This window comes from Centroberyx gerrardi, chromosome 6, assembly GCF_048128805.1.
Source record: "Centroberyx gerrardi isolate f3 chromosome 6, fCenGer3.hap1.cur.20231027, whole genome shotgun sequence".
Lineage (NCBI taxonomy): Eukaryota > Metazoa > Chordata > Actinopteri > Beryciformes > Berycidae > Centroberyx > Centroberyx gerrardi.
The window spans coordinates 12150708-12175631 of NC_136002.1; the positions used below are offsets into that span (position 1 = coordinate 12150708).

At 42.6% G+C, this 24924-nt stretch overlaps 1 protein-coding gene across 2 annotated transcripts in view; it reads right to left on the minus strand.

Moving 5' to 3' along the window:
• Positions 1-219: 219 nt before the first annotated feature.
• dscamb (Down syndrome cell adhesion molecule b) overlaps positions 220-24924 on the minus strand; it is a 122989-nt gene continuing 98284 nt past the window's right edge. Inside the window, exons 14-33 of one of the 2 annotated variants that reach the window (XM_078284040.1) lie at positions 24638-24708; positions 23640-23883; positions 21917-22063; positions 20028-20183; positions 19181-19314; positions 18919-19072; positions 18291-18408; positions 17893-18059; positions 16560-16658; positions 15434-15622; positions 14620-14910; positions 10900-11076; positions 10306-10336; positions 9971-10086; positions 9605-9754; positions 7357-7557; positions 6503-6805; positions 1519-1596; positions 1225-1386; positions 220-1167 (exon numbers count right to left, since the gene is read on the minus strand). In XM_078284040.1, the coding sequence (XP_078140166.1) occupies positions 1064-1167; positions 1225-1386; positions 1519-1596; positions 6503-6805; positions 7357-7557; positions 9605-9754; positions 9971-10086; positions 10306-10336; positions 10900-11076; positions 14620-14910; positions 15434-15622; positions 16560-16658; positions 17893-18059; positions 18291-18408; positions 18919-19072; positions 19181-19314; positions 20028-20183; positions 21917-22063; positions 23640-23883; positions 24638-24708 (3092 nt within the window). In that variant the 3' untranslated portion in view covers positions 220-1063. Of the gene's footprint in view, positions 1597-6502; positions 6806-7356; positions 7558-9589; positions 9755-9970; positions 10087-10305; positions 10337-10899; positions 11077-14619; positions 14911-15433; positions 15623-16559; positions 16659-17892; positions 18060-18290; positions 18409-18918; positions 19073-19180; positions 19315-20027; positions 20184-21916; positions 22064-23639; positions 23884-24637; positions 24709-24924 lie in introns of both variants that reach the window. The other variant, XM_078284039.1, reaches the window with a different exon arrangement.

The following is a 24924-nucleotide window of genomic DNA, read 5'->3' on the forward strand; positions in this document are numbered from 1 at the left end:
TGAGAATGGATCCTTTCAAATCTAATTGGAGGTACAGTCCAGAATTACTGTTTTTCCTGTAAATGAAAGGCCTGAATGGAAAGGACAAGAAGGATTCAGGTGAGAGAAAGAGGGACAAAGGAGAGAGAGAAGAGAGAGAAAACATTAAGAACAGGGAAGAACGATGGGCTTGAGCAGTAGGAATCAAAGTCAGGGGTGTGCAAACATGACTAAGGACTTTATTAACCAAATCATTTTCCCTGTAATATCCACAAATAAAAGTGATCTCTTTATATATATTCACATTGTATAATTTCATAGTGTGACAAAAAAATTCTCTTTTTTTTGGATTTCCAGCCATTCCTATTAATTGTCATTTGATCAGTCGCCATGCAGTCGTCAGAAAGGTTGAAAAACATTACGATTGGTCAGCATTGGCGGTCGTGTCCGGCTTCACTGCTCTTCTCCTCTATTGGCTCTTCGTAGTACTAAAAACCCCTCAGTTACCCAATCACAGATTTCATCACACTGCGACAATAAAATAAAAATAAATTAAGAAAGCAATGTTCTCCTGCAGAGTGCTCCAGAGTCCTCCTCCCTTTCCCGTCTTGTTTTTTAGATATTTTCTATTTTTATATAATAATAATAGTAATAATAATAATAATGACTATAATTATCCTCGATATAAATTCAATAGTATTTTTTCTCTTTCTCAAATTTTAAATAAATCATTTTGGCAATCCTCATACAGTATGTTGTCACTTTAGAATAAAAGAATACTCAAGTAGAAAATAAAAACTGTGAGAGAAAATTCATCAGAAGAGGAGCAAGGTGTGAGAGAATGAAAAGTGTGAAAGCAACAGAGAAGAGCGAGAGAGGAAAGTAAGAAAAAGAGTGAAAGAAAGAAAGACAGACTCAAAGAAAAGCATCCAGTTTCAGATGCATGTCGGAAACGGCTCTATATACAACAATTGCTGTTGTGGAAAAATGTCCATCCATCGCCTCCCGTCTGTCTCTTTCCTTCCTCCTACAGTGTGTCTGCAGTAGTCCTGTTGTCTGAAGCAGTCCGGTGTGTGTCCCAGTGTTATACCAGAGTGTAAGACTTGGCATAGGGGTTGTTGCTCTGTTTCAGGTGTCCTCTGGAGTCCAGCAGTGACTCCTGGGAGGTGCTGAGCTTGGCAGCCTGTGCTTGGGCCAGGTCCCCCGAGGAGGCGACCTCGCCCCGGACCTCGCCCCGGGCCTCGCCCCTCTCCCGGGCTTCTCTGTGGGGCAGGGTGGAGGCAGTTCCTGGTTGCCACTGCTGCACCTCCCTGGGTGAGGGCACTTCCATGGGGGTGGGCTCCATGGGCGGGGGCCTCTTCAGGGTACGGCTCCTCTGGGGCTCCAGGCAGGTCTGGCCCATGGCTCCTCCTCCTCCTCCTCCTCCTCCCGCTCCTCCTCCTCCGCCTCCTGTTTCTCCTGTAGCACCACCGCCAACACCACCTCCTCCTCCTCCACCTCCACTGCTGCTGCTGCCGCTGCTGCTGCTGACCCCTCCGCCTCGGGCTGCCGGCGGCACGCCACGGTTCAGCAGGAAGTCCATGCGGAGGTACGGTGGCAGGTGGACCAGCTCTCCTCCTGGAGAACACACATGCCACAAACAGGTGACAAGGGTTAGCAAAATTACAGTGTGTCTACATACACAGAAATGTTCTGATCTTATGTGGGAACTGTAAATCATTCTATTTGTGATTAGCATAAATAACATACCATACTACAAAAAAATGTCCTTAAAAATCTTTCTTGAAGCAAGTGAAGAATTATGCAAATGGACGAATGTCAATATCTTGAAACAAGGCAGAATAAGACAAATCACTCCAGTGGTATTGCATTGGAAACAAGTGAAATTACCTCACCCCATTAGCAGATTTTTCACTTGTATCAAGAAAAATAAGATTTTAAGACTCAATACTAGACTAAATGACTTATTAAGATGGATATTTTCTGCTGTGCCTTACAATAACATGCACAATAAGCCAGATAAGATCATATTCCAATTATAAGAAACTCTAATTAATATGACAGCAAATAGGATCTGCCAATATAAGGCAAGATACTGAGGCCTTATCCCCCTGACTGTTGCTTTTTGCAAACAGCGCCAGTTTGGTTTCCATGGTAACATTCACGATGCTCTGTTTCCTTGTGCCCACAGATAGTGTAGTGGTTCTCTGGGATCCCCATTGTGTATTATGCCCTCAGCGGGCCTGGATTAGATCCAACTTCCAGACTCTTTTCCTCCATTTTCTCCATTTTTATTATTCCTACTGTTTGAATAAAGTCCATAGAGAACTACAAAAATCATATTTAATTCACACTATTACATTAGTTCACCACAGGGTGTTCAGGGAATGTGATTCATAGCTATTACTTGAATGTACTACCAGTCTTCACCAAGTGCAAATCTATCTCATCTAATGGTTGCCATCAGAAAAATGCGCAGTACGATTACAGGACATAATAGAATAGGATGTTGAATAATACGATGTAATCTTTGCTATCATATTAAGTCAGGACTGAGATTTCATAAGGATTTTATAATGTTATTTTTTTCCTTCCTCTGGTGACGCTGAAGGATGGATTATGTATCTTCCTAACCTCCCTGTATCTAATTCATATTCAAATCTCTTTCCATTTCTCATGGGGCTATCACATTGAACCGGCTTGCGTTGGCAGTTCTCAAACCCCCGTCCTCTGGGAGTTTAGTTGTACTGTAGGAGAAAAAGAGTCTGAGTCTTATTTGGAGACTTGGCAACTCGTGTTGCAAGATTAAACAAGTCAGATTTAATGCATTCGCTGAATGAGAGCACCACAATTAAAAAGCTGTCCCCTCAATCTTTAAGTAATTGTAGCAGGCGCTGGACAATAAAAAGAGACAGAGAGAGGGAGAGAGAGAGAGGGAGAGCGAGAGAGAGAGAGAGAGAGAGATGAAAGGAGACACTTTGATTTGGTTGAGCAAGTTGATGGTACCTCTACTCCAATTGTAAATGTATTCCTTTCACTGATTGGATTACATATTTAACTGAGCAAATTAGCTCGTCACAAAAGGGTGTTGGGTTGCCAGATCTAGCGAGTTGTGCTGCAGATTCAGCACTTGATTAGATGAGGATCCCTCTGTATTGTTCCGTCACTGCTGGAGCATTCATCTTTGCATTAATCTTTCAGAGGCCACAGAGATCACGAGCTCTAATGGCTGCACTTTCCATCGCCAAAATCACTTTTCCACGCATGTTCGCTCACACGTGCCGGTGCACACGCATTTACACAGCCCACGTGCGCACACATAACACACGCATGTGCGGAGAGGTCAGAGCATGTAAGACTGTACCAACACACACACACACACACTCACTGCCAGCCACTCAGCGTTAATGTTAGCACAGATGAGGCTGTCTCTGCAGATTCAATCCAACATGTGACCTTGGAGACTGAATGTCTGGGTTCACAGGGGGCATGAATAATTTACTGTGTTTTATAATAAGCCTGATTAGAGCCAGCAAAGATGATGAATGGCTAGGAGTGTTAATTGAATTAAATATAGATTTAAGTGTTGCTATGGGAGCTCATTAGGAATGCATTTCTAAAATCCATCAGCCTGTAAATTGCAGATCGTAGTGTAATGGGACAGTGTGTGTATCCATAATACAATAGCAATTCCATGCCAAGCCATTAATCTCAGTGGGGTCTGTGTAAGTGTGTGTTATGTCCTCAAGTCAGTCTGCACTGTTGTGACGGGTGACGTTTTAATATTCTCTGACCTGTATGTCTATTGTGTAGGTCTCATTCGTGCACACACACACACACACACACACACACACACACACACACACACACACACACACACACACACACACACACACAACTTATTTACAGGCCTATCACATACTGGCTATAGCCTGTAGCCCTGTGATTACCAGCGCTGCTGTAAAAGTTTATGAGCAAAGTGCTGAGGAACACACTGTAATGGGACAAGATATTTATGCCGGGTCAAATGGATTTGCCCCACGAGGAACTGGAAAAGAGGCGCACAAATATATAAGCTGTTACTCTCATAACAGTTCTGTCAATTCAGGTTGGTCACAAGAAATGAGCTGAGAGAGACAGAGCGAGCGAGAGAGAGGGAGAGAGAGAGAGAGAGAGAGAGAGAGGGAGAAGAGTGAGAAGCTGCCATTGCCCTGTGTGATGGATAGGTGAGGTCAGCTCAGGTCAGGCAGATGTAATTGAGATAGAGATGGGGGTGAGGCCGGGGTCGCCCACTAGCTGTCAGTCAAACTGGCCTCCGGACTGTGTCTTTATTTCACTGGACTGATACCGTCGCTAAATACACTGTACTGACAACTTACGAGGGTGGAGTGATTTGAAGGGGAATAGGGAGATTGAAATCACCATTTAATACATCCCCCCCACATTAACGATAGGGTATGAAGTGGAAAAATGAAAACAATTTACTTCTCCATCATTCCCCTTATTGAAAAAAAAATCATGTGCTGTGTCTGTTACAAAGGGGTTGGCTGCACAACTCATTTATAGCCATAACTGTTTCTTTACGTAACTTCTTGGCATGAGATGGTAGTTCTAAAAATGAATCTTTAATGGTCAAACTTTTAACGCGAGGAAGCAAACTCTTTAAATGAAACACTTAAGACTTCTAAGCAGAAAGACGAGCGTAGGTCGGAGCAACACTTTACAAAGGCTTTTATAAGACTTTAAGTACTTTAAAGCCAAGAGGGCTTTGGGCAACGAGCCTCAGGTCAGTTGTGCTCTGGGTTGCTGCTCTTGGCTCTGTGGATGTGAAAAGGGCTTAAAATCCTGTGATCAAACTAAAATGTCTAAATCCAACTGTCCCTCTCTGTATCGGCATATGGAGTAGAACAAAATAGCCAGTGTTGCTACGACTCTCTGTTAGCATTACAATATTCTTACCATTTTACAGTCTGATGACTGCAGACACGTAAAAGCTGACACAGCTAACGTCATAATAGTCTAAAAAACATATCTAATAGATGTTTAGATTTGAATGTGTACCCGACTGCCATCTTTTTCCCGCTTTACCCAGAGTTTCTTTGTGAGTATCTCTAGTTTCCTTTGTGCAATGTCACAATACAGCTGATTACAAACAAAAGACACCTCAACAGGAAGCTGAAGAAGCAACACGGCTTGTTTCTTGCGCATCCACCACTCAGTGTAACTGACACCAGGGTCTAGCACTCAGCGATGCCACGGCAGCCTGAAAGGTTGAAAGGCTGATATTACACTGAATGGTCTCCATTGTGGCGGTAAAGTGTTTTGTACGGAGCGACAATAGCCTCAGATTAGGTTGACAGATAGCCTTTGCTTGCCCTCTCTCCCTGGCCGCCCGGTGATACGAGTCAGCTGTCTCGCTGTACGACCCATCAATTCATAATGAGACCTGAAACATAAGAGGCAGCTCTTATGGCCTCAAACTCCTGTCTGCTGAAGCTTAGGATTCTGGGATGGTGCACCCCCTACACACACACACACACACACACACACACACAGACCTACATCTCTGCTTCTGGGACCGGACACCTCCAACAACGATAGCTATCGGTGGCCCCAGACACAGTAACCTGACAGGAGATGGGATGATGGAGGAGTCGCGTACATGTGTCAGGGGGAGAGGGGTGAGTTGTCTGTTTGAATGTCTGTGTGTGGTCAGCGGTCCATCGGCACGCTGTACCAGACATTGTAATCGATCTGCAGAGCTACTGCTGAGGAGCCGAGGGTCAAGTGAGGTAAGGCTACAAACCGGAGAGGAGTGCACCACCTAGTAGTGCAGATCCAGTGAAAGAAGCTTTGGAGACACAGCCTTCACTTCTATCTATCTACACTAACGATAAAGAACATGCCAGAGGGTGTGATGGGAGGAACTATCTTTTAATCCTTGTTGATGATGTGTAATGGCCATATTTGCAGTGTTAAATCAAGGCTGTGAAAGTTTTAGAATGCCCAAGGGAATGAAGAACTGCTCCCACTTGAAGGTCTGTAGGACCTGGTTGGAGCACTGCCATGGAGTCTAATGAATGCTGCTTTAATAATGAGATTGTCCGCAGCAGCAGTGCATGGTGAGAGTTATGAGTGTCTCTGTCCATACGGTCGAGCAGGTGTTCTTAAAGGTTTTTTTGCACAGGTCCAGGTCAACTCATTTGGAAAACTACACATTGCTGATCCCCTTGTATTTTGAATTTTGGTACCTCTTATGGGTTGACAAGTGTTCTTCTTTAGACACTGATATTTTGTAATATAAATAATTTATGGAATATTCTCCTCATGCTAGAGGCGCTGCCCTTGCGGCAACTGTCACGGATTCATCTATTACCACTACTACTACTATTATTCTGAAATGACTCTACATTGGTATGCTTTAGAATAAACAAAAAGGCCAGATGATGATTTTGATCATATATTGGGTGTGGGTAGTGTCTGAGTGGTGTGCATGTCTGCGTGCTACACTCCACTCCCTCACCAGGTCTGTGCGCCTTGGGCACGGCCATGTTCATAACCCGGCTGACATCCTGAGGTTTGGGCGGCGAGGCGGTAAAGCGGCAGATGCCCGACTCGGACGGCGTGCTGGAGGTCAGGCTGTCGGTGTAGTCATTGGTCCCCGCTGTCATCTGTTCCGACGAGGTGTCAGAGATGAAGCACTCGGTGATGGTGAACTTGGCGTGGCGGAGCTGCTCCTCCATCTTGGCGTGCTCGTAGGCCCTGGCCAGCTCCTCGTAGGTGGAGGACGCGCTCTCCGTCGATACCATGCTGCTCCGTGCACGATCTGAGGATTCACGTGGACACGAGTTGTTATTATGGGCCCTACTCATGTTTTAGTGGCACTTTCAAATGGAAAAAAACTACTGCCAACAGCTTTTGGATGGCACAGAGGCCACAGTGAAAGCCACACAGCCTGCCTACACAGTTGTCATTGACCATCTCACAAAAGCAGCTTGATTTCTGTCACTCTGAAGAATGAAATGCTGTTTATTACTCAGTATGACATCATTGCTGTCAGGTGAAAATCTTGTATATCTCCAAATTTGGTTATTTTCATGTTTTCAATTCAATTGAAGGATCACATGCTCCTCTATGGGTTGTGAAAATTCTCCAACCTCTTATGAAACCCATTCAAACCCTATAGAATAACATCAAAAATACATTGTTATCAATCTGAAAAGAAAGGCTGTTTTTCTTAGCTTAGAGTTGACATTTTGGAGATACAACTTTCTGACCTTAATGTGGGATCACCATTCAAACAAAGCCTGGGAATCCCTGTTGTATGGGTTCCCGGATAGCTGTCATGATTTTAAAACGCCCCACCTCCCCCCTTACCTGTGTCCTGTGAGGGGCTGACACTGTAGCTGTCGCTCTCTTTGTCCACAGAGCCAGTAGCGCGGGGCGTGGGCAGTCTCCAGTCAGTGGTCAGGGTGTGTGAGGAGCTGGTGGGGTGCGGCCGGTTCAGGGTCCACTGGCTGGCGTAGCGGCTCCGTGCCGCGGCAGGACCGGCTTTGGCAGTGCGTCTGGCAGTGGGGTCTGGTGGGGGGAGACAGAGGGGAAAGTTGGCTGTGAACAATGTTATGTTGTTAATATAAGTGTTAATATTCACACCGTTTTTAAATTTAGTCAAAGTCTAAATCCTCTGACAAAAATGCCCTTACTTTTAGCCAGTTTTAGTCATGTTGTATTGATTCAACTCAAGTTGATTGTTTACTAGTCTGCAAGAGTAAATGCACATCTGTGATTGGATAATATTAATTATGTTGTTTCCAAGTTGTCTTTTAACAAAACTTTTTTCAGGATTAATTATGAGAAACATTTCCAAGAGTGTTTTTCATTTCATAACATTTCCATCAATAATAGAATGAAATTAATTCATGTCCTATATCGTCATGGTACAGTGTTTCTAGCTGTCATAGTAATTGTTGACTGAATTAAAAAAAATTAAGCGCCAACAAGCATTTTTTCATCAATAACTTTGTGATGAGACTAACACTGGCTGTGAGCCATCAACACTGGGAAAAAGAAAAGAGAAAATGCGGTGGAGGCTGAGTTTAGAGATGGCATGAGACAAGGATTGAATTCAAGCCCACAGGGACCATGTGTGTCTCCAGGAGCCGGGGTCCAGATCTCTACAGATACACGCGGCCCAATCTAGCAATTTGCCAGGTGTCGGTTTGTATGACAAAGTTATCAGTTCTCACTATTTTCCAGTGTGTTGACAATGGAGACAGCCAAACAAAGTCAACATCGCTAACACCATAACATGCTTGCAAAAATACAAAATAGCTGTTTAGATTTGGCTCACCAGTAATCTAAAACTACATGATTTGGGAACACTGAATGTTGCTGAACAATGCTTGTTGCTGTTCACCACCTCATAAGAAACATTTTCAATATCATTAACATCATCTTGTTGGCTCTGAATGCTTGTTCCTACCATATCACAACATTTCACAATGCAGCATATCAAATATTACCGAACATTATCGTCCCGCGGCCCCACGTAATAGCCAAGACATTATCATCCATCTAAGCTCTAACTGTCTGCATGCAGACACAAAAATAGTATTATATTCAGCCTGACCCAGACACACTGATGCTCTATGCACCGCTGGGCCAAATCAGAACGGGGCCCTTTAGACAAGGCCTTGATTGGATCTGGGTGGAGAAGAATAGTGCTGGTAATCGTAGTAGGTCAGAGAGGAGTAATTCTATCAGTGGGGATGGAGGGATGGAGGGAGGGAGGTGTTTGGCCAACAGTGGGGAGAGATAAGGCTGAGTCAGCAAATTGGGTTCAAGCCCCATTGGCCAAGCTAAACGAACCAGTCGTGTGTGTGTGTGTGTGTGTGTGTTGCGGTGCATGTGCATGGTTCTGTGACTGTGCTGTATGGTAAGCTTATGTGTCTCTGTGTTTGTGTATGCAAGAGAGTGTGTGTGTGTGTGTGTGCAAGGATTTGTAATCATGTTGTGTGCGTTTTATGTGCTTGCACCTGATCTTGTGTGCATGTGTTCATACTGTATGTGTGTGTTCAAGTGTTTATGAGCATGTGTGTGTGTGCATTCAGGCCGCACTGGCCAGTTGGAGCAGGGCAATCAGGTGAGGATGTGTCAGGAAGAGGCGGGGAGATCGCTATTCTTCATCAGTTCCGCTTCAGTGGAGCTCAAACACCAGAACCCCAAAGGCTGTTATGCAGCAGAGCCGCTGTCGCTTTATAATCTCAGCGCTGGAGGGCGGCTCATATATGAGGGCAGTGCAGGGTATTTGCCTAGTATGTAATTCAGATGAATGGGCAATGAAATGCTATTACCGGTGTTTGTTTTTGATGCCGCTAAGGTCATTTTCTTTTACAATGACATCCATCTGTGAGAGTAAAACTGTTTGCACGGTAGATTCAGGAGGAACGTTAGCTGTTACTCATGGTTGCAAAGTAACCCAATTAAAAACCTGCTTTATCCACAAGACACTTTTCCAAACAATCACATTCTACATACATGATTAGTAGTACAGGACTAGCACTAATAGCAGTAGTATTAGTAGTAAAGGAAATAAATGTTGAGCACTGACGGTGGTGGGACTCACTGGTTCCAGGCCTGGCATCGGACACGTCCACCAGTGGTCCAGTGGCCTGGGACAGAGACTGGTAGTGGACTGTGTGGGTCACTGTGGAGGACTTCTGCTTATTCGTCTCCCCAAAGTCATTGTCTGTCAACAGCACGGTGGACCTGTCGTCTGGGAGACAGGAGATTAAGAGAGAGAGAGCGGGGAAGGAAAGAAGGAAAGGAAGGGAAGGATGGAAGGGAGGAAGGGAAGGAAATATAAAGCAAAAAAAAAAAAAAACAACAGAAGAAAGCAGAGTCAGTAGCTGAAAAGAACATGATCGTTAGCTACTGATCATATGGATTATGTCAGTCATGATCATACAGCATATGATGGCTCCCTTCTTACCGATTGTCTCCATAGTATCCCTCTCCTCGATGAGGAGCTGTGCTCTGGGGATGTCGATGTGCATTCTTAACGTCTGCTGCTGCTTGTTCACTGTGTCTGGTGTACGGGTGTTCTTACTGCGCAGATCAATGAGGAAAACCCATTACTTTCTTTTAACTGCGTGATTTTGCATTGTATTACAGAAATGCTAATTCAATTCCATTAAAGTTGATAAGTAATTCCGAGAAGAGGGACAGCATATCGTCTGTGCAATATATTTGATTTTTAGTGATAGATAACTCCAGGCTGCATTGTGATTTATGTTCACTGCTTAAAGGCGGATTAAGCATACATACCTCATCAGCATTTCTGCCAGGCTTTTGGCATCTGTGAAGTCAGCATAGAGCTAGTTAGCACAGTAACAGTACTGTCTTGGTTGATAGGCTACAGCAGTGGAAATACAAGCACTGACATGATATGAATTACACAATTCCTCTGGAGAAAGGGCAGTGAAACCATGTTAGAGTGTGGACAAAGTGAGCATGGAGACGCTTGATCTGAAGAGACAACTGCAGGAGTTTCCTCCTGGTAGCTTCTTGATTACAAGAGCAAAGTCAATAGCCTCGATTTTGGCTTAACACAGTTTAATTGCTTCAGATGCACTTGAGCGTGACAAGATTTTAATTACATGGCATTTTAAACGTATCACTTTGTGCTCGTCTATGTGCTTGTGGGCCTGTTGGTGAGTATGTGTGTGCATACAAGCATATATAGTGTGTGTGTAAATATGTGTGTGTTCACAGAGTGGATGTGCGCAAGTATTTCAGTATGAGTGTGTGTGTCTGAGACCATCTTCACTGCCTTTTTAACTTCAGCTCTATGAAAAGCATATGATACCTTTGTGAGATGTCGTTTACACTAAATAAACTATGATTTGATCTAAAACCCACCTCTGAGTCTCTTGAGCCTCTGCTCCCTCCTCCTCCTCTTCAGCACCATAAGCATGATGAAGACCAGCACAGCTACTACGAGAATAGAGGTGATGGTCACCACCATCTTCAGGCCTCCGCTGCCTGACATGTTGTCTGAGATGGGATCTCCAGTTTTCAGCAGGGGAGGGATGGTACCTGAGAGGAAGACAAAGTCAAGAAACACATTCAGACTCCTTTATGAGGAATTCATGGCTCAAAAACCAAGTTGTCCATCTAGAAGAAAAGGTCTGTTACTTCTGTTTGGGCAGTTTCATGTCATCCTCGCAGTGTGCTGAACATTTTTTATATTTCTGCCTAACCTTCACCTTCATATTGGTGAACACAGCACCTATTGCTTCCATTGCCTGGCCACCTCACACCTTCAGTTCATATCTATTCAAGCCTGTCCATTCAGCTGTGTAGAGAACAGATTACCCTATTCATACAATTAATCCATTTTCCAGTCATTGGACAAATGTGTGACTGCCCAAGTCACACATCCTGTAGACTATTTGTAATTTCAGCTCACAAAAAAATGAAAAATGAACAACACTGTGCTATTTTTGCGCTGACAAATAACTTCACTGGAAAGCCTGAATTGGCCTGCAGTCTCCCCCTCCATATTTTAGTGTCTGGGATCGGAGCATTCAACCTATGTGTGACTACAAGGGACAAACCTATGGAATATATTCCGAAATTGAACCATATAAACTCTGTCTGTGTGTCTCTCTATATGTAATTATAAATAAAATATCAGAACAAGTGATGAAAATTGTCTATCATAAATTATACTAGCCTACTAGATAATTCATTGGACCGAGGCCTGCCATGGTACGGACCCCGCGGCCTGTTACCTCCTCAGGCAACACATGTAGTGAAGTTGCACAGCTAAGCGAGGCAGCTGCTCTCCGGAGTGCCTGCTACTTGGTTTGTCCTTTAGCTGAACTAGGCCGGGGCACCAGGTTGGCAGAAGGCTGAATACATGCTATAAGTCTCCTGGGGTGTTGCTCAGCAGCTGAGCGAAGGTATAGAACCACTGTCAAACTGACAATGGCCTCCACTCCCAGATGCTGGCATACGCACACACATGAACTTGCCCACACATTCAAGCACACACACACACACACACACACACACACACATAGAGACACATCCACTTACACATAACACTCTGACAGGCAGCTTACACTTCTCAGTAAAACCCTTCAAAGGAAATTAATGAATAGACTGTAGTGCACCACTGAGCTCTCCCTGCCTCCTATCCTTCTCTATGGCTTATTCAGTCCCTTTGTGTGTGACTGACACAATCTGTAGCCCCAGGAAAATAAAGCTACAGCATGCCCTATGGAGGATCATAAGACCATCCCCGTCTTCTTACTCAACCTGAGCCCTCAAAACACCAGTCAATGCGTTCAAAGCCTGACAAGATAGTCTCATTTTTTAATTATTTTGAAGCACATACAGTAAGTAGAATTGCAGTATGGCACCCCCTGTTGAAACAATGTGGATGTTTTGACTAAAGTATGTTTTTACTCTCAAATTGACTGACTGAGCTTTTGATGTAAGGACAGTAGTACAGTATGTGACAGCTAAACATGAGTGACATCATTTTTTTTTTTACTATTTTATTATTTGACATTATTTTACATTATTTTGAGGCTATAAAAGGTTTATATGGGTAACGCTTGTAAACACTGAGGGGCGAATTCACAAAGAATGGATTGCGGCCGCTAATAGCACCATGAATTGCGTATCATTTGCAACCGCTATTTGCTCCGTCTCAAGGACCGATTCACAAAAGATATTGCGCTAATGATATGCCAGCGCAAACACGCCCATAACCTGTTGCAACTGAGTGCAATTTGCCCCTGTTTTGCGTCTGATTGCAATTACCAATGTGGCAAAGTATAAACGTTGCCTTTGCGCGAAGAACACAGTAGACAGGACAATGGCAGGGAGAAAGAGAAAAATGAATTTTTTAGACGCGAGCTGCAAGTCCTGACGGAAGAGGTGCAGAGGCATTCCTCAAAACTTCAGGCAAGAAATTTAACCGGGACTGCGAGAAACCATATTTGGGATTTAATATCCCAGTCTGTCAGTGCTGTTGGTGTTTCCAAACGCACCTTCAGACTGCAAAAGAAGATGGCATGATTTGAAGCGGAGAACAAAGGAGAATGTAGGGGAGCTTTATTCATTTATTTTTCATGACACAATTGCATCCTGTCACTGCATCCTTTGTTTGTCATTGCATCTCACTGCATCCCAAAATAAACTAGAAGGGCACTCGCGAGCGCAGACCTCCGCCAAGGCCAATCCAGTCTTCTATGATATGCAAATGTGCAAGCGCAACCAATATACGGATCCGCTCCAAAATTTAATGGGTTCTTCCTTGGCCCATGCTACACCCTTCCACGAAGTTTCATGAAAATCGGGCCAGTAGTTTTTCCGTAATCCTGCTGACAGACAGACAAACACACACACAAACAAACGGCACCGAAAACATAACCTCCTTGGCGGAGGTAATACTGTAAATGAGTTTGAGCGGGGCTGTCCATGGTGCTGAATCTTTAGGCCAAAATAAAGCCCACTGTGCTGACTAGTGAGATAAGTGAAAATGAAATTGAGTTGTATTGATTGTTTGGTTGTACTGATTTATTTGCTTTTGTTTGTGAAGCAATCTGTGTTAAAGTTCTATAGTAATAGTAAAATTAATATTATTTACAGACTGTACTTACAGACAATTTTATTTTTTAGGTCACACAAAGGTGGAATTGTTGCAGAGACATTTGCAAGGTCAATTCAATTCAATTCTCAGTTAAATCAACAAGTGATAAAGTCTGGGCGTGACACCCCTTATAAATGCGCTTCAGTTACCACCAACTCTCTGAATACGCTAATAATTTCACTCTAACTGCGTGTGGCAATTAGCGCCGACCTTTGTGAATTGGACTGTTTTTGCAATGAGGCTCATTTGCATAGAAAGGGGGCAATTTTGCGCCAAATGTATGCATATTACCTAATTTAAATACGTGCAAATAGCACAGGAGCACCGAGACGCTATTTGCGTGGCAGCGCAGTTAGCGGGGCATTTCACCCTTTGCGAGTGCTTTGTGAATTACACAGTTTCTTTTTGTCTTATTTGCACAGGTTTAGCGTCAGCAAAAGCCGCGCAATCCTTTTGTGAATTCGCCCCTGAGAGTAAAACATACCTATCTTTGAGTAATGATGGGTTAGAGATATCCTACTCTTGTTCAAGTCGCACTATCCATGTTCAATTCAAACTCTTCAAAAGTGTATGCAAACCTTAAATATTTAAATATATAAATTCATGCTTGGGGCTTTAAAATATGCGTGGGTTCAATGTCTAATATAAAAATTAAATTCACATACACTACCATAAAAACATTTAAATTTATCTCATGTCTGAGAGGGAGTACAGATCTACAGTGGAATCACTTACTGGGTTCCCTTAAATGTTATTTCACTCAGTTTACTAATTCATACTATATATGTTATTACAGCGGCCCATTTCAAGCCGTAATTGTAAATATGACCAACTCTCTCCCAAAGCTAGAAAGTACCAGTGAAATCATTTATTACACTATATCAGTTGCTACAAATCCTCCTATCCTGATCCCATGACGCTAGATACGGGCCAGGCTGTGGAACTCTGTGGGAATCTGTTCAATCCAAACTCACTTCCGTCAGCATTGAGAGTAGCAAAGGTGATCCTCTTTTCCGCTGAGCCGGCGCTGTTGGTGACCTTCATCTGCAGTTCGTACCAGGTTGCCTCCTGCAAGTCGTACAGGATATAGCTCTTGGTCAGCGATGTGCGCTGGGCTGTGGTCCAAGTGCCCGAGTCCACTGCGCGGTACTCCAGTATGAAGGAGGTGATTGGGCAGCCGCCGTTGTTCCAGCCAATCAGGTTGAGCCTGACCCTGGTGGAGTTAATGCTGGTGAAGAGTTCATGTTCTTTGGCAAATTGGGGTTCTGCAAAGAGGAGAGAGAGAGGAGGGTAAAGACACAACTTATAGAAGGTCACATACAATCAACATAGTTTACGCAGTTCATGTTTGGAACAAACTTTCAAAGTCAACTAACACGATAACTTTTGTGGATATAAAGAAAAAATGATGATACATGGATACCATTTTTTTTAAATAACTATATGAGTTAAAGGGGAATACCACCAAAATTGACTTTAAGATTGTTGTTCTATAAGTAGAATAGGGTTTTTGAGTTCTTAAGATCAATGAAAATGAAATCATATCATGTCATCAAATTGCACTGGCTGCGATGGTTAAAAGAAAATATTCCCGTACCTGTATTCACTCTCTAGAATTACGAGACAAAGACTGTATCATAGGTATGGGAACTTGAATCCCAAACTAAGTTGCCTTAAATCATCCCAGGCAATGCAATTAGATGATTGCATTTTGACTGATCTTGAGATCTCATAACTCAAAACTCAGTGTATCAGAAAAGCAAAACCCCTTCGTGTTATGCTCCATACCTTTCCCGTGGGTCTTAGCCTCGATGATCTCGCTGATGCGCCCTGGCCCCACTGCATTCTGGGCCGTGAGGGTGAATTTGTACCAGGTGCCACACTTCAGGTTCTCCAGACGGTACGAACGCTCACTGGGGCTGATGGGAAAACTGCCCCACTGCTCACTGTTGTCCTCTGAATACTGCAGGATGTAACCTGGGAGAGGAGAGAGGTGAGAGAGAAGGAGAGGGGGGGGGGGAAGGGGGAGAGAAAGAGGGCAGGAGATTTGGTGTGAGAGAAAAATGTTGAGAGAGGCAGAAATACATAAAGAAACATTAACTATTCTATAACTGCTAAATTGGCCTTTCCATAATAGCATAATTTACATGTAAAGATTTTCCAAATTCTCATCATTAGAGAAATCTCTATATGGATTAAACTGCCTGGCTGGTGCATTTACAGTAGAGTCAACCTAGTCGCTCTTGGTGGGTATAACAAAATATTTAAGTGAAGACTGAAGAGAGAACAATAGACAATTGTAAGCTTAGGGGTTTGTATTTGGTGATGGATGGCTCTACACGCTGAGGAGGGAAGCAAAACAAATATCACACAGAAAGCATCATGGACAGCTTTTAAAGTGGCTACAACTCTGAAGACAGAAGCCCCACTTAGTGCAGCGATGATTAGGAGCAATGATAAATCACTTGGGCTAGTCTTACCGTGATTGGGCTTTCTTGAAGATGGAACGCTTTAATCTTTCACTTTAACACACCTAATCTTCCCTGTTCCTGTTTAATCTATCCACCATCTACTTTTTAGGACTCCGGCACTCAGCACTGGCACCAGATAATGAGAAACAAGAAGAACGGGGATTTTTAGACCAGAGTAATGGCTGAGTTGACATTGGGCTGAAGTGTCATTGGTGTACAGGAGGGAAGTGGCTGTTTCCACATGCAGGAAAATGTGTGTGGTCAAAGCATGCTTATGTGTGCATACGCCAGTGTGTGTATGTGTATGTGTGAGCGTCACATTCAACTCTGATGGAACTCTGTCAATTGTGCTGTTTCAGTTCAGCAGTGTATTCATGTATGTCTGAGTGTGTGAATGTGTGTGTGTGTGTGTGTGTGTGTGTGTGTGTGTGTGTCGCGCTCACCTCTGATGGAGCTCCCTCCATTGTCTCCGGGTATCCATGACAGTGTGATAGATGTGGTGGTGGTCTTGGTAACTGTAAGGCGTGGCTGGTCAGGAGGGACTGTGGATATGAGGACAAATATAAAAAGTTCATTACATGGTTTGTATCCATATTAAATTATCTAATTTCTCCTGGCCACAATTAAATGCCCAATCTGTAATCACAATATGGCGCCCCCTGTTGAAACACTGTCGCCCTACTTTGTTTGCATGATAATTTGTTAAGGATATTTTGTTCACAGGCAGGAGCAGACTTGTATTTTGAGTTCTGATGGGCTAAGAAACTTATTGAAAGCTTATTAAGCATCTGCTGGTCAAATACATTAATAAAATGTATTTGACCAGAACCTGAACCTAAATTTAGACAGTCAAAAATATTCTACATTATATAAGATTTTCCAGAACTGAACTTCCTAAATAATATCATTGATACCCATGAACTGGGCTGTAAAATGGAAAAACTATTTGTCATTAAGACTGATTGGATTTTCACCATGTTGTGTTTCACTATGTTTTATATGTCCTTGTTAATGTGCCACCATAATCAAGTGATTTCTTATTCAGTATGAAAAGTACCATGGTTTTATTTCTTCATGAGTACACAGCTCCCTGTCTCTTCTGTCTCTTACAATGAGTGCATGTACATGAACATTATTCTTTTGGATATTCTGTTAGTGAGTTGGTACACATAATGCTACATACCATTTAGAATAACCCAGACAAACTTATACATTGATTATGAAAAGCCCAAATATGATAAGGAGATGCTGATATTACCCAGGATACCGAGCCATGTACTGTATACAACCCATCACATTTATTGTTGGTTTTAATTGTATCTGTAAGGAATATCCTGTTTTTTTATGTATACAGGGAAATACGTGTTCAGGATATGAAGAAGCATAATAAACAACCTATCCCAAATGAGAGCTTATTTGTGATTAGAGTTAGCATACTGAATACTGTTTACATAAAAACACACTCAATTAGAATTCCGCTCAACTCTCCACAAAGTTATTGTTACCCCATAGCAGCCTCTCCTAAATGAGGGGTCAAGGCCCCAAATTAGCCTGTTTCTGGTGGCTCCACACATGACTAGAGTACAAAATGAGTCCCAGTGCTAGACTACATTTTCTCACTTTGAATCCTGGGTAAAAAAAAGGTTTAGGAATCCATGCCTCACGTAAAGGATAACTGAAGCGCTTTACTAACAAGCTTCCTTAGCTGAACTTTATTTATCTTCTGGTTGTTATGTACTGTATATTTCTGAATGGTCTACCACTCCTCCTCCTCACCTTGAACCTGCAGGTTGAGCGTGATCTCATCCGACCCCCAGTTGTTGCTGGCCACACAGCTGTAGTTCCCAGAATCCTCTGCTTTCACTGTGCGGATTATGAAGCTGCCGTTGCCATGGACGCTACGACGGCCATCCACCAGGACAGGGGTAGGGGTTCCATTGGTGCTAGGAAAAGACAGACAGAAAGTTAGGAAAGTTATTACTACAGAAGATGACGGCAAGACCACTCTATATTGGCGAATCAAAACACACTTTTTTTAATCTAGGACAATACCTCCCTACACCAATAATTTCAGAAAAAGATGAACCCTACAGAGTAAGACCAACTTTGTTTTCATGACATCCCTAAAATGTAAACATTCCTCTTGTATTGAACAAGACTATACTGTCACTTACTTTCCCTTGAGCCACTTGATGGTAGGAGGAGGGTCTCCCACAGCCTTGCATGGTAGAACAATGTCCTTCATCCAGGGAGTGGTCACTGTCCCGTTGAAAGTCAGGATCCTGGCTGGAGCTGAAAGTGGCAGACACACACACACACACACACACACACACACATAGCGATGATACACAATGTTTTGGGCAGTCTAGATGTGTAAAGCTCTCAGCAACAGTCAACAAAGTGAGATACAGTTTCAGAAATCTATTCAAATGTTTCCTGGCAACAGGATGTTCCCATGTGATTAAAGCACCATCATGGTGCAACTTCATGGGCTTTGTTGCCCATCATCATTGCCCAAAAAAGTTGCCCTTTGTATCATTGCCTAAATACTCAGATTTAAATGATTTATTTATATCTACATCAATAACAAAATACCCAATAATAAAGATTCAGATATTTAACAGATCTTTCAGTTGCACATGCTTTGCAGACTTCAGACAGATGAACAGACCAAAAAGCAGTGATATTTCATGTGATTCTACTAAAGCCATGCTTGGGACTACTTAACTGTACTTTGTATAAAAATAAACTGTTGTGCCTAGGAAAGATGATTGTCATGCCAGTTTAGTCAAGATGGTGTACCTTTGGCCAGAGGCTCCACAGTGATCTTCTCACTGTTGTTGCCATGGCCAGCAGCAGTCACAGCCACCACCCAGATACTGTACTGTCTGTTCCGAGCCAAGTTGGGGATCCTGTAGAAATACACATCTGGAGAGGCCTCAAACTCACTCATCACCTGGGGACAGAGGGGGAAAAAGTTAATATATCATTGGGCAGCAGTAGTGTGAAGGTGGAAAAAGTGAACAAGACCAGTAAAAAGGTAAAGGTAAACCAATACCGTTACCATAGGATGGAGGTTGGAGCAGAAGACGATGTACTTCCTGATGATGCCGTTGAGTTTGAGTGGAGGCAGCCAGGAGACAAACACCACCGAGCTGGTGGAGGCTGCAGCCTTCACCCCCGCTGGAGGACCAGGGACTGGAGAAGAATAAAGAAGAGTAAAGTTAAGAGGGCCTCAAATAAATGTATTGAGTGAACAGTATGCTGTTTTACTGGATGATATATCACACCAAATAAGCTACAGCATATGATGCAGCATCATCATAAGGGATTACCAGGCGAAAAAACACCAATATAAACAAAATAAATCATCAAATGTAGTTTCAGAATAGGATTGATTTTTTTTATATTCATGAAAAAGTGGGTAAACTTGGTTTAAGCAGGTTTATCCTCCACTACATCCATGGATATCAGCACCAAATACACTGGTTTTGTGCAGTATGTCTGAGTATCTTTTCAGTACTAACTGGCAAATTTCTGTACTTGGATGACCTAACTGGACCTAAATCTCATGTATCATCAGTGTTTGGTGAGAACATATTCAAATATTCATGTTCAGAACATATTCAAATAACTTCCAAATTTTGGTATTGGATGGCCTAACTGGGACCTAAATCTGGTCCTTTTAAGGAATTTAGTTGGCGCTCTTATCCAGAGTGACTTGCAATGAGTGCAACAGCTTGAATAAGCATAAGCCAAAATTTCTAAATTGGCAAAATTGCCAGGAACCAGTAGTAAGGAAGAAGTCTGTTTTTAGATCATTTTCTGAGAATCCAGGACTTGTGTGTAAGATTTAAGTTGAGCACAAATTGGAGTGTGTTGTTTGTGTCATATCCAGTAGTGCGTCTTACCATCTTCTTTAGTTCGCACGTAGATCTGTTCGCTGCGGACGCCATCTCCAGCCCTGGTGAAGGCTAACACCTGGATGCTGTAGTTGGTGTACTTCTCCAGGCCGTCCAGCTCCAGAGACGGCTGGGCGGTCGTCACGTTCCTGATCTCTCCAAGCTCTGACAGAGGAGAGTACATATGGTATGGTGATAACTCTGAATAATAATAAATTGTTTTAAAAGTTATCAAAATGTTGGTTTCCTATGATGAGAGACACAATTTTATTTGACTTTATTGGGGAATTTGTGTTCTGTAATTAGAAAAATTAGTGGCATGTTTACTCTACACTCCAATGTGTTTTAATTCAACAAAAAGGGGATTAAAAGGGATTTTTATTTTTATTTTCATTTGTACCCTAATTGACAGTTGATTTTGTCCCTAAAATTTGGAAAATGTTTTATGATCCTGGACCCAAGTGCACACACACACACACACACACACACACACACACACACACACACACATAAAATTAAGAATACAAGCACACAGATGTCCATACACACAAAGACAGAAATTCAGATGTATGTGCCTGTATTGTTAATTGATCCTACAGTACAGCGGGTATACTCCTATCTCCTCTCCTCTCTTCTCTCCTCTCCTCTCTTCTCTTTTCTCCTCTCCTCTCCTCTCCTCTCCTCTCCTCTCCTCTCCTCTCCTCTCTCCTCTCCTCTCCTCTCTTCTCTCCTCTCCTCTCCTCTCCTCTCCTGTCCTTGACTGTGTGTCCTGCCACTCAGAGCTGAGGCAGTGGCCCTCACTGAGTTATTGCATGGTGAATTATTGATGGAGGCTAGCCAGGCTGGATCACTGCTATAGGGCACGGGGTGGAATCAAGACAAGCTCAATTTACACAGGAACCACCAAAATCTGTTTTTCTTTCCTCAATGCGATACAAATAGGATTTTTCATTTCATTTCATTTCAAACCTTTATTTAAACTCGAAGAACCATTGAGGTTGCCCTCATTTACAATGATGTCGAGTTACAGACAAGTTACAAGTTAAAAATAAATAGGACAAGACATAGATGAGAATGAAGAAAATCAATTAAAACAGTTACACATTGAAGCAGGGAGGTTTGTGATCATGGTTTTAAATTGTCCATACGTTAGTAGAGTATTGATTTTTAGCGTGTGTTGAAGATCATTCCAAGAATTGTCAGGATATTTCCATTGCTGATCAACCTTGCTCATACTGCAATGTGGCTTATATTGGTTGAAAAATCTGAATTTGTTGTTGTAAGGTGTAAATCAGTTGATAGAGGAGATGTTGCAACAGTGCAAATATGAGCACGTGACTGCTATTGCTAACAATTGCACTTTAAAATATCTTTGAAAAAATGTGCTGTGAATTCCAAATGTTACAGACTTTCCATCAATCTGATTTTACAGCAGGATTCCACTAGCATCTCTTTTCATAGCTGCAATAATGATAAAACACAACATCTAATAAAACCTCAAACAGGATGACTCAGATATAGATGGTTCAAATTAACCCGGGGTGAATGAGATACAATTTTCCTTTACTGAGGGAAAGTGGTGTTGGTCATTTATCAGGAAACAGCTACTTGTAAATGCGTTCTATGAAGTAAAAAATACACTGGAGAGCTCAAATGATCTAATAAGTTACACCACTTTGCAACACACAACATCATAGTGCAGTGTGACGAACCAACAGCTCCCCCTAGTGGATGAACTGTGACAGCAAACAACAGCAATGAAAAACAAAGGCAATATCCTGTAAGTGACAGGCTTTTAGGTACGGACCTAAATAGTAAGCAATCTAAACTGCATCGATCTATACAGTAAATTATGTCAGCATGTGTGTGTGTGTGTGTGTGTGTGTGTGTGTGCGTACCTCCATCAGGCAGGTTGGCCCAGTAGATGACTCTGTAGCCCTGCAGGTTTCCGTTGAGAGCCTCCCTGGGCAGAGTCATCCAGGACAGGGAGATGACCTCTGGGGACTTGGCCACAGCCAGGACGTTTTCAGGGGGGCGGGAAGGTACTGAGAGAGACAGGAGGAGAGGCAATATTAGCATTGTGGCTTAATAGTTCTGGGGTGGATAGATCAGGGGTTCTAGTTTAGGCAATTGATTGAGGATCTCAAATTAGCTCAGCAAATAACTGATGAGCTCCAGGCGTTTTGCCAAGAACATCCATATAGATATATGGATATATCAGTTGTTTTTGTACTATGTCTAATTCTGCTAACAGGTAAATGACACAATAGTCACAATTTTTTTTTCTCATTTTACACCTCAACTGTGAGAACCTACCTTGAGAATCACTGGAATGGACGATGGTGAAAACTAGTGTTTGATTCGAAAATGTTATATATTTCTTTGGAAGAAAGATACATGATGTTTGTTGCTTACTATGTCAAACATAATGATAACTGCACCCCCAAAATTGTGATGATTTTGAATACAAACATCTTAAGAAATCTAGAGACATTAATAGTATTAAATGGCCCCCAGACAGTCGTGTTTGGGTGGACAGGCAAAGGTGAAACATAATAAACATAATCACAGACGCAAAATCGCATACTGACAATGTACACTATATTAGCAACACTTAGACTTTCCAGGAATCAGACTGCCCAGGTGAATTCATGTGAAAGCAATGATTTTTTTATTAATTCCACTCCCACCCTCAATGGGAATTGTACTGTAGCTGAAGGGGAGGACACAGGTCAAAGAAGGATTTTTGATCCTAAAGAAAACGTGCGATGGGGGATACAATTCAATAATAAGAAGGTATTCCTTATATTTTTTGTACAGTCTGTATGTACATCCCCCTCTGTCGGCCTTGTGAAGAATAGTACTTGAGATAAACAGACATTTATCTGTCCAATGTAGTTCCACAAATGTCCAGGAGATGGTAGTCTTTTCACAAGAATAAGTTTGAGCTTCTTTCAGACTCACTGCATCTAACGGGACTGGGGTCAAGTCTGTTTCAAATCACTCATTCAATTCAAAATAAGAATTTACACTGCAACTAATCCACAAAATAAAGATAGATGGCTGTTTCCTAATAAATTGAATATAGAAACCTTAATATACAAACCAAACACAGATACAGACATGTGCGTATACACACACACACACACACACACACACACTACTGACATGTTCTGACACTGAGAAAAAGGCTTCTCCAATCACAGATAGACAAGTATCAGTATTGCTTCTGCTGTTCCTGTGGTTTTCAATGTATGTTTTTTTCAGTGGCTTCTGTATACAGTCAGATGTGGATCAAATAGTAGTTAGAAATGATCTTAGTGTTTGTTTTAACCTGCTTGGAGTACCTGATACCTGGATGGTGTGGTGTATTGCATCAGCAAAACTCATACTGTGTCAGGTAGGATGTCAATCAACATCCTAAATTGATTTTCGAATTCTTTCCTGTAATTCTCTTAATTTTCTGACATTTGTCTTATTGTCCTCTGTGTTCAGACCCATCTGGCTCTGAACATAGGCTAAAACAAACCATACCAAGTACTTCCACATTTTTACTGTCTACAGTCAGTGTATTCAGCATCATCACACGCACCCACACACACCCCCACACCCCCTACTTACCATCCTCCAGGGTCTTGGTGACCACCTGCTGTGAGGACGGCCCGGTGCCGGCCCTGTTGGCGGCCTGCACCACCACGCTGTACTGGGTGAACTTCTTCAGGTTGTCCAGCAGGATGCTCTCGGTGGTGTCTCCTGTGGTGTCCATGCTGATGATGGTGAACTGGTGGCTGCCTCCGGGGCTGTACTCCCTGTAGCCCACCTGGTAGCCGCGGATCACCCCGTTCTGCAGGTGCTTATGGGGGGGCTGCGGGATAACGATTAAGAGAGGAAAAACTGTCAGAAAGACCATAAATCATAAGCCGTAGCTTCTTCCACCCAAGCTAATACAAAGCCTGAATTCTAACCCCTTGCACTCCTCGGCCATTACGCTTCGCTCCATCCAAGGTTATGCAGCTTGTCCTTATCTGTTATGTGTGTGACACCATTACTCTCCGTCTACTGTCTATTTGTTGTGTTTACAGTACATATGTTCTCTGTTGCAGTTCATTTATTATGTGCCATAAAAGATGGAGCAAATAATCACAGTAAAACTAATACCGGCGGCAATAAAAAGAACTTAAACCTGAAGTTGAAGTTGCATAAGTAGGCCTAAATACATGTATTACTCTATTGTTGCTATTACTAATGAGAACTATTTACCATTGGCATTAATATGCTGACATTATTGTCATACAGTACAGTTACATTATCATCTGATGTCAATAATAATAAGTCTTACCAGTCCAATTCAATATATACTCCCTTTTAATACTACTTACATACTGAGTTACAATAATACATATTGCAAAACTAGCATCTGTAGAAAGGACTTTTTTTTCTGATCCTTTACTGTTTAATTTATAATATCATAGGAGACATATAAAATAGTTTATAAACTATACTCACAAGGTGTTAATGTAGAATTTGTATTGTACAGTACATCCTCCTAGTGTTTGTTATTTCAGTGCATCGGGTCATACTAAGGTACACACAGCCTGACTGCCTGCTGACTACTGTACCTTCCAGGTAACTTTGATGCTCTGGGGGGAGGTGGGCTCCAGAATAACATCTTGCGGAGGGCCATCAGGGGCTGCAAATCAAGCACATCATTCAACATTACAGCACGCCCGCCGTCTAATGGGGAGGGATGATCTGCCATTTACTTTTCCTTCCGTTCAGTTTCACTAGGTGGTGCTGCTGAGCTAAGAATGCATGAAGCTCTCGCTCGTTCACCCACCTTGCAGCTTCCACCTCAGATGAATAAAAACCTTCGTAATAACACAAACCTTAACCTTTGAAAGTAATG